Source organism: Callorhinchus milii, unplaced genomic scaffold (genome assembly GCF_018977255.1).
Source record: "Callorhinchus milii isolate IMCB2004 unplaced genomic scaffold, IMCB_Cmil_1.0 Scaffold7, whole genome shotgun sequence".
Lineage (NCBI taxonomy): Eukaryota > Metazoa > Chordata > Chondrichthyes > Chimaeriformes > Callorhinchidae > Callorhinchus > Callorhinchus milii.
In genome coordinates, this window is record NW_024704748.1 from 5074497 (window position 1) to 5083461 (window position 8965).

General features: G+C 44.8%; 1 protein-coding gene across 1 annotated transcript; it reads left to right on the plus strand.

Moving 5' to 3' along the window:
- The first annotated feature begins 1992 nt into the window (after positions 1-1992).
- LOC121849472 (probable G-protein coupled receptor 139) lies at positions 1993-4994 on the plus strand. Its single transcript, XM_042336804.1, has 2 exons — positions 1993-2095; positions 4096-4994. Exons 1-2 carry the CDS (start codon positions 1993-1995, stop codon positions 4992-4994), a joined length of 1002 nt encoding a protein of 333 aa, XP_042192738.1.
- The last annotated feature ends 3971 nt before the right edge of the window (positions 4995-8965 follow it).

The window sequence follows — 8965 nt, forward strand, 5'->3', positions numbered from 1 at the left end:
TTGCAAATCAGTATTTAGTGCCATTCCTGGGCATCAAGCCATCATCTTAATCATATCTGAGGCACTGCTTGCAGATGAATGAACCCCATCAGTTGATGACATATGCACTAACTGACCCTACATTAATCATTGTGTCATTTGACAATCTTACTGGTGGAAATAGAGATTCTAATTATGCACATTGGGCAGAATGTGGCTCACATTTGTACTGAGGATTTCATTGAGGGGTGTGAACTGCAAGTTCTTTTTGTGGATCTCCATCAACGTGGTATGATGGCCCATTCATGTATATATGTTCTGCTTTAGAACAATTCTTCCTTGCTCACCAAACCTTTCTCAAAGTCCATCAAGGGCAAAGGACACATATGGGGCATTCCCTCATATAACAACATTTGAGATAATAACTTTGTTTCTTTGAAACCCTACTCAGATTCCAGCTGTTCACTTTTCAGGCACCATCTTCTCTGCAAATCAACATCCTCATCACTTAACACCTGCCTGTCTCTGACTTTACTTGTTTCAAGTTTTCTGACAAACGCTGGACTTTCTTGTCCAGAATCTGTTTTGTAACTCATTGTGCTTTGCGTAATTCTGTTTATATATTCTTCTTTTCTCATCTCGCTTCTTTGCTTGAATCATTTCTTGATTTTGCTTTACACAATGTTCCCAACATCTCATCCCTGTGGGTATCAGTCACAGACATACCACACACTTCCATTCTATCTGTCCCGGCTGAGTGTGGCAGAATCCAACACCCTGAACCAAAGACATTATGGGTTTCACTGGACTCCTTCCATTGCCTGACAGCAATTAGGTTGCGGTTCTTACTTACGTGTACTCCCGACAACATTGACTGAGAAAACACTTTTAGGTTTTAGAAAGAATGCTTTTTAATAAATATATATATTTTTTTAGAAAGAACGCTTTCTGGAACCTCCTCTCAGAATCCCAGAAGAAAAAAAACAATAATAACGAAATTAGTCACTTCAATCCACCACTGTTTGTGGGACACTGCTGTGCTCAACTGGCTTCTGCATTTCACCCACAATTATACAGTCAATTCACTATATTCAGAAAATTCTGTGAAGCACTTTGAGACATCTGGAAGACGTGAAAAGCGCTATATCAAATGCGAGGATTATTATTATTATAGGTTAGGACCTCTTAACAGTTGTTAAGATTGGATTCCCATTTGGGTTGTGAATTGATCAGGACATTTGAATCTATCCTTTAATTCATCCTGAAACATTGTTCAAAGTTTGGATATTAAACAGTTGTTTCCTGTATTATATCTCCATAGACAATGATTCCACAAAGAGCAAAGACCAAATCCGCAATACTTAATAATGGCAGCAACTCGGTTTCAGGAGATAGCGATTGATCTGTTACCATATCTCCTGGGAGAGTCACAGCTGGGAATCGGTCAGATCTGCATATCACACGACACTGGCGAAAATACCCTCAACTGCACCAAAATCTGAATCACATTTGTGTGTGTGTTAGCAATGTTCCCACCAGAAGAATGTTCAAAACCTTACGACGTTGAAGAGCCGTAACAATCCTGAACCAGTTCTGCTCCTTGTTCTATAACAAGATAACAATCACAAGTATCCACCAAGTGGACGTTACTCTCTCATTTCCACTCACTTTCACACGGTTGGCATTAACTCTTTCCTTACAGTTGTTTCTGGGGTTCTCACTGAGCGCAAACCGGCTGCTGCGTTTGACGGCAAAACACACACTCGCTCCACGTAAGCATGAACCCTGTGAGGCGCTTTCAGATGTCCTCCCGATGTGGGAGGCTCTGTATTGAACGTTGGGGAATATTGCCGTTAGTTCAGTTGACTGGAGCCCGTGTTGTAACGGTAACGATTGTTTGTTCAGCCGCCTGTGAGTAATGCCCAGCAATCGAGCAGATTAACGGTCTCGCTGGGGGCTACTCACAACTTGATATAAAGGTCGACGCTCATCAGTGCAAACCTCCGCTTCACCATGAAGAAGTTTCACAGCTTCTCAGAGAAGAGCTATCGAAAAGAAGCCATTTTCCAGATAATGTACGTCGTCTACCCTGTCCTCGCCCTTGTCGGCGTGCTCGGTGAGTCAGCGGAGACGCGTTGCTTTGTGATTCCCGGATCACTTCGGCTCTGAATGTAAATGGAACAGATTTGGTGAACGCGCTTCCCAGCCCGAGCGGTTGTCACCGTTTGTCGCGCCGAAACCTTTATTCTGATGACACTGGATTTCTTTGCAGTAATCTTGCTGGAGTGTTGTCTGTGCAAGACAACTGACATCCATTCAGCGCTCGTATGATCGTTTATTGAAATATATAGTAAATGTCCTTGTTTTGGGCTCCCGTCACCTCCCTCTCACCTCAGCCGCTGACAGCATCAACCTTCAATGAATGTGCACTTCTCACCAAGTGGTTGTGGACAATCCCTCCCTCAGCTGTCATTCAAAGCTCACTCACTCAGATATCCCCACTACCATCACCCCCACAACACTACCCACCTCAACACCTTAACTGCTACAAGCACCCCCACCCCCAGCATACACACACATGCACACACCCACCCTTACACATGGTCACTAAGATCTCATTCACGCCTCCTCACGGCCAGGTTTGATTGCTCTGATTCCTTGCTCGCTACACTTTCCAGTTCTTCTCTCCACAGGCTGCAGATTATTCAGAAATCTGCATCTGGTCACCTCCCGCACAGAACTCAGTGATCTGATCATCCCCGACCCTAGCCCAGTTTCACTGGCTCCTCTTCCCCCAGAGGATCTAGTTCAAAATCTTCATCCTCGCCTTTAAAGCCCTCCACAGTCTCAACCCCTCCCTTTCTCTGTGTCCTCCTCAAATCCTTATCAACCTGGCCGCTCCCATTGCTGGTCTAACACTGACCTTCTCACTTCCCCCAATTCACTGTCCCACCATAGGCAGCTAGACTTTCAGGATGTCCACTTTCTGGACCTCAATTCCCGTGACTTTCTGCCTCGCTGATTCTACGCCCTCTTTCCAGGGACACCTCAAAACAATCTTGTTCATTTTTCCCATCAACTCCCACACTAGACTCATCCTGGAACTCTCAGGCTCTCAGTCTAGAATAGTAAAACCAGAGGACACAACCTGCGATTGAAGGTTCAAAACAAAGCTACGGAAATTCTATTTCTGTGAGCGAATAGTATTACTTCTCTACCACCCACCTGAACAGGCAGACAGGTCCTCGTTTTAATGATTTATTTGTCTCTCCCCCTGTCCCTCACATTGACTGTCACCCACCTCCAACCCTCTCTCTCTTACACACACACACTCTCCATCTCTCAATCACTCTCACAGTCTCTCGCTTGTGCCACCAACACCCGCCCATCACGCTTCTTATTTCTCACACGCACATACTCTGTGTCATCTCTTCACCATCTTTGCCCCCTCTCTCCCACTCTCTTCCCATCTAACCATCCTCTCTCTCTCCCCCTCTAATTTCCCTCTCTCATCCCATCTAACCCCTCCCTCCTCTCACCTCACCTTCAGCCCTCTCTCTACCCCATCTCACTCGCGACTCTCTCTCCCCCTTCACCCCCCTGAATCCCTCTCTCCCCTAATCAGCCGCACGTCAATCATTATCTGCAGTAACAGTAGCCGGCGGTTGCTCAGGAAACAGTTGGAAAGAGACGCATTTGCCTTACGGTTACAGCGGGTATTATTGCCACTCGCCCGCGCTGCGTTCTACCAACTGCCAACTCCTGCGGGGACGTTCACCAGGGAGGGAGGGAGCGGATGTTGGAATTCGTCTCGGGCCAGATAAAATCACACACTGGGCCACATGTTGGACTTAAAAATTATCTGAAGGACAGCGCCTCTGACAAGACAACACACTCCATCACTGCACTGGAGGGCCGTGTTAGACGATGTGATTCCAAGACGCAATGTGCGGTTTGAGGCTCCAACCTTCTAAATCTGGGTTGTGTTTGCGGGCAACCTGCAATGACGCCCAAAACCCAGATTGCCTTTCCGGGGTGAACACGGGTGCTTTTAAACTTGGCATTTTCCTTCCAACCGAAGCAGCGAATTTGTGCTCTCTTTCTTGTATCTTACAGGAAATTTACTGACAATCGTCATCCTGTCCAGAGGAAACTGTGGACTCTGCACATGCATCACTCACTATCTCGTCGCCATGGCAGCAGCAGACCTGGTGGTGGTCGTTGCGGACGTGATATTAACTCGGATGAATTACCTTTTCTACCCTGTTTGCTTCCTGGACCTCACACATGTCTGCGCTCTGGGTACGAGTGTGCTGTGTGTTGCTGCGGACTGCTCGGCCTGGCTGACTGTCGCCTTCACCTTCGATCGTTTTGTCGCCATTTGCTACCAAAGGGCCAACGGCACATACTCCAGCAAGAGGACGGCCGCCGTGGTGATCGGGGCAATCTGGGCTGTGAGCTGTGCGACCAATATGCCCTGGTATCTGGCCTTCGAGCCGTGGTCGGTGATCAGAAACGTGTTGTGGTTCTGCAAAACCAAGGAGAGCTTCTACACGTCCCTCGAGTGGGCCATGTTCAACTGGGTCGACATCATCCTGACACCGTTTATTCTATTCTTCCTGATTTTAGCCCTCAATACTCTGACTGTCAGGCACATTGTGGCCGCCAACAAAGTTCGCAGAAGTTTGCTGGGCCACAGCAATGCGGGAAGCACTGACTCGGAAATGGAGAACAGGAGAAAATGTGTCATTTTACTCTTCGCTATATCTGGCAGTTTCATGCTGTTTTGGAGCGCATACGTTGTCTACATCATCTATGGGCAAATTGTCAATTATTACTACACAGATTACAACCATCCGATCTACATCCTCTATCACACAGCCATAATGCTCCAGCTTTCAAACAGCGCCACAAACACGTGCGTTTACGCCGTGACGCAGAAGAAATTCAGAGAGGAGGTGAAAAAGGCAGTGAAATACCCCTTCATTTTGATGACAAAACTGTTTTCACAGTGAGAACGCACTGTCCGGGTCTGATATGCTGAAAGTTTTCAGCTGCTAGCAAGTCAAAGTATGTCATTTTGAACACTGGTTCAATGATCATTTCCATGTTCTAGAACCAAAGAAAATAAAAACCTTAACATTTGATATGCCGCTTTGCACGTGCTATAGAAATGTAATCTTGTTGTTGTTGTTGTTACACATTAGGGGGGATATAGGAAGTTTCTATTTGTCTTTCTGTCGGGCAAGTCTATTTGCCAAGGCCCCTCACATGAGGACCGGGGTAATTGAGCAGCTGGTGCTGAGTAAATCTGGTACACAGCACTGTATTTCGACCTTGAAAACACTACGATGGCTGGCACATCATAAGCAAAGACTTTCATGCTGAAGGCAGACATCCGCCAGATAGCTGATGAGGAAACTTTGAGGCTTGGGGCGACAGCTGCTGGAAGGTGTTTCCTAGAGTCTGAGTTTGTGATACACATGCGGACATCCAGTACCTGGAATCCACCTTGAATGGCTTGCAGAGAGGCAAGGAGCTTCTGCTTAAACTCCGCACCTCCAATTTGTGGAACCATCGCTCAATGGCAAGCGACGTGGGCTCGAGCTGTGGACAGACAGATGGTAGCAATGCTCTCACGCATTTCATGCTCAGATGCATTGCCCATCAGGAAACTCGCAGGGAATTTCTGGTAAGTACAATCCACCAACTGAGGGCTTAAACCCACGCTTGTCTGATATCAATCAACCAAAAAGTGACTTTCCTCCTTAGGATGGGGCAGGGGTAGTGGGCTCTCTTTGGAGCTGAACTGGTTCCAAGGTGACATGTATGGCAACATCACATTGCCACTATGCCAGCACTCTGGTTGTTTCACTGTTCCAGTTACTGAGCCAGACAGGTCCACAGTATTCCAATGACCTGGTGATGACAGCTCAGCCAGGATGGCAAATCAGCAGGACTTTGAAGGGCAGACCAGTCACTAGTACGTAAATTAGTATTATCTCGGTACTCCATATAAGGTTACATGGCCTCTTATCCATTCTCTCTTATCTTAGGTTTAACTCTTTTAATGCTACGTGATAATCTCTGATGATATTCCTAAATACTAATGCTACCAATGTAATTTGATATAAAATAGAACAGCTTTAAAATTTACAATCTCCCCACCTTGAGAGGGAGAAACCTAATGTTTGATGTCTCACTCCTTTTTAATCATATTCTTTCTTTCTTGCATTAGCTCCAACATTTCCCATCCGTCTTCTTTCTTTTTAAACTCAATTCAACACACGCCAAACGCACATAAGAATAAATATAGAAACAATTAAGAAAATAATCTGGTTTATAACACCCATTTAGGAGGTTAGTCTTACCCAGGGAGACTCTACAGCATTGTATGCAGACTCCCATCACTTGATTACCTAATACTTTACCCTTTTTCTGGACATCCTTCACTTGTTGTTTCATTTGTTTCATCATTTGTTGCCATTTTCTACTTCTCTCTATAATGGACTGCAAACTGAGTGACAAAGTTGGTATGAGATGTCCAAATCCCACTACAACTCGTTAGGCTTCATCTCATACTTCGCCATGCATCTGTACCTCGGTAACTATTTGGCGCTGGATAGCATCCATTATTTACCGCCAATCTTCACCCAGTTGTTTTTAGTTGTCAAACATCCCATTCTTTTAACTATCTTGCACGTTTTCTTCCCTTGATTCATACATTTTCATGAGGTGGTGTAACAATATGTACCATTACTGACAACCCCAATGGGACGCTTCCCTGCGTGAGGGGAGATGTATAAATACAAGTTATTCTTGCTGTTAATCCCTGTCCATTTAGATGTAACAACCATTTCACATCTACGGGACTCAACATCAGTGGTAAGTTGCAGGTTATTCCTTAACATGCATTGTTAGCCCTTATCTCATTATTTTTTACAATCTTATTCTGGGTAACGTTCAGTGCTCTCACAATTTCGGCAACTGATATTAAAGATTGTTGTCCTTCATTTACAAGTTCTCTCCTAAAACTGGCAACAAGCTGCAGTATTTCCCAAAGTTGTTTAAGCACCTTTCACATTACACTCATTGAATGTTATACGATATAAAGCAACTCCTATTACTTCTGCTCCTGTCGCAATATCTGTCAAACTCCTCGTTTTCCGTGAAGTCCATTTTGCTAATCTTTCTACCAAATCTTCCATTTTTCTACCCCAGGTTTCCTGATGGAACACTATCAGATGGTATCTGATTACTTCTTGAAACCAAGCTTCATATTGACCATGACACAACCCTTTGGGAGTTGGTACATTTATAAAATCAAACACAGCAGGTACAGCATCGACTGGTACATTCTGATCAAGCTGCTGGTGGGTAGGTACTGATACCAACCCATTTGCCGAAGCAAAGGCTATTTTTTCCCATGGTAGAGTGAGGAGTGCATCTAATTGTCATTAAACACTTAGGTAACAAGCTCGCCCAATGTTTAGGATTATCCACACAAAATTTTCCTTAACATGTTTTGGGGTGTTCGATTTCCTCGCCCCAAACACTCCGGATGATTGTGGGTGATGTGATGAGCAACGTGTAATTTCTGCTCAATGCCTAATATTTTTTGCAACTCAGAGAACACAGCACCTGTAAAATGTGACCCTCGGTCGCTGTCTACCTGGAGTGGTAATACCCAATTACACAGCACCTCTGTTAGAATATACACTTTTTGTATACTGCTAGAATCATAATAGATGTTGTGAATGGATTAACTTTTAAGTTAAGTGTGGGGGACAACTGGACTGACAGTCATGGGATAGGACACATCTGGTTTTCTCTGTTTTTGAAAGAATAACAGACAGGGGCAAGGGGTCACCTCTTATCAGTAAATGACAACAAGCCACAGAGGTAACGGTCCAAGGTACCAGTCAACACAGGATCTCGACTGAGCAATAAGTCGCTAGATTCTGACAGGGCCAAGCGACAGAAGGCAACCCTCAAGAATAGCAATTAATGAGCAAGTTGCTTAAACTAGAGGGCCTTGGTACCATCCCGGGATACTGATAAGGAATAACCAGTCACTTAAAAGGAATGTACTAATGATCCCACACCACAAAATAACAAGCATCAGATAACAGGGGTCTTAAGGACAATGTGTATGTGCGCTGAGGCATGTACACCCCATGAGATGTTCACGTGAACCCAGCATGATTTTGACCGGGTGATCTAATGTCCACCATGATTGGATGAACATTGGTATAAGAGTTCCGTTAACTTTGTGTACGGTGCCGTTCCGGGTCGCGGAGATAAGGATACAGGAGATGGGGCCATCCTGGGCTGCGGAGACAAGGGTACGGAGATGGAAGACTGAGAGCTGGAAACACTAAGACTGAGGATATCAGATGGAAGATTGAAAGCTGTAAGCAAGAAGACTGAAAGCATGAAGAATCGAGCTTGTGTGCTGGAAAGACACAGTGTTGAACTCTTGAACTCGAGATATCTATAGTGGTGTTATTCTGTTATAATATCTGTTGATTGTACCGGCCTTTGGTCTGACCCATCGGGATATTGGGGAATAACGAACGAATAATAATAAAACAGTCTGATATCTGGTTAGAGGAATTAGCGTTATTTCCTTACAGATTTGGCTGATTTTATTTTCTAACACCTCACACAGCAAACTGTTGTTCCTACAGTGCTGCTTCTGCAAGGGAACACATCCATCCATTTAGTAAATTTGTCCATAATTACCAATCAATATTGATAAACCCCTGATTTAAGTAGTGGGCCAAGGCCCAATAAAATCAAATTGTATGTGAGACCAGTGCCCTGCAGGCGGTGGTGCTGTTCTTCTAAAGGCACGTAACGTTCTGTTGTAAGCAAACCAAGCATCTATGGTATTGCAAATCAGTACCTCATGCCAATCCTGGCACCAAGCCATCCTCCTAATCTTATGTAGAGGTAACGCTTGCAGACCTGTGACCCACACCAT

What these genes read in the sequence shown, in the direction of transcription:
- LOC121849472 (XM_042336804.1), top strand. Translation starts at nt 1,993, where the DNA reads ATGAAGAAGTTTCACAGCTTCTCAGAGAAGAGCTATCGAAAAGAAGCC. An exon ending in CGCCCTTGTCGGCGTGCTCG is followed by an intron (nt 2,096 to 4,095) that starts GTGAGTCAGCGG and finishes TGTATCTTACAG; the next exon opens with GAAATTTACTGACAATCGTC.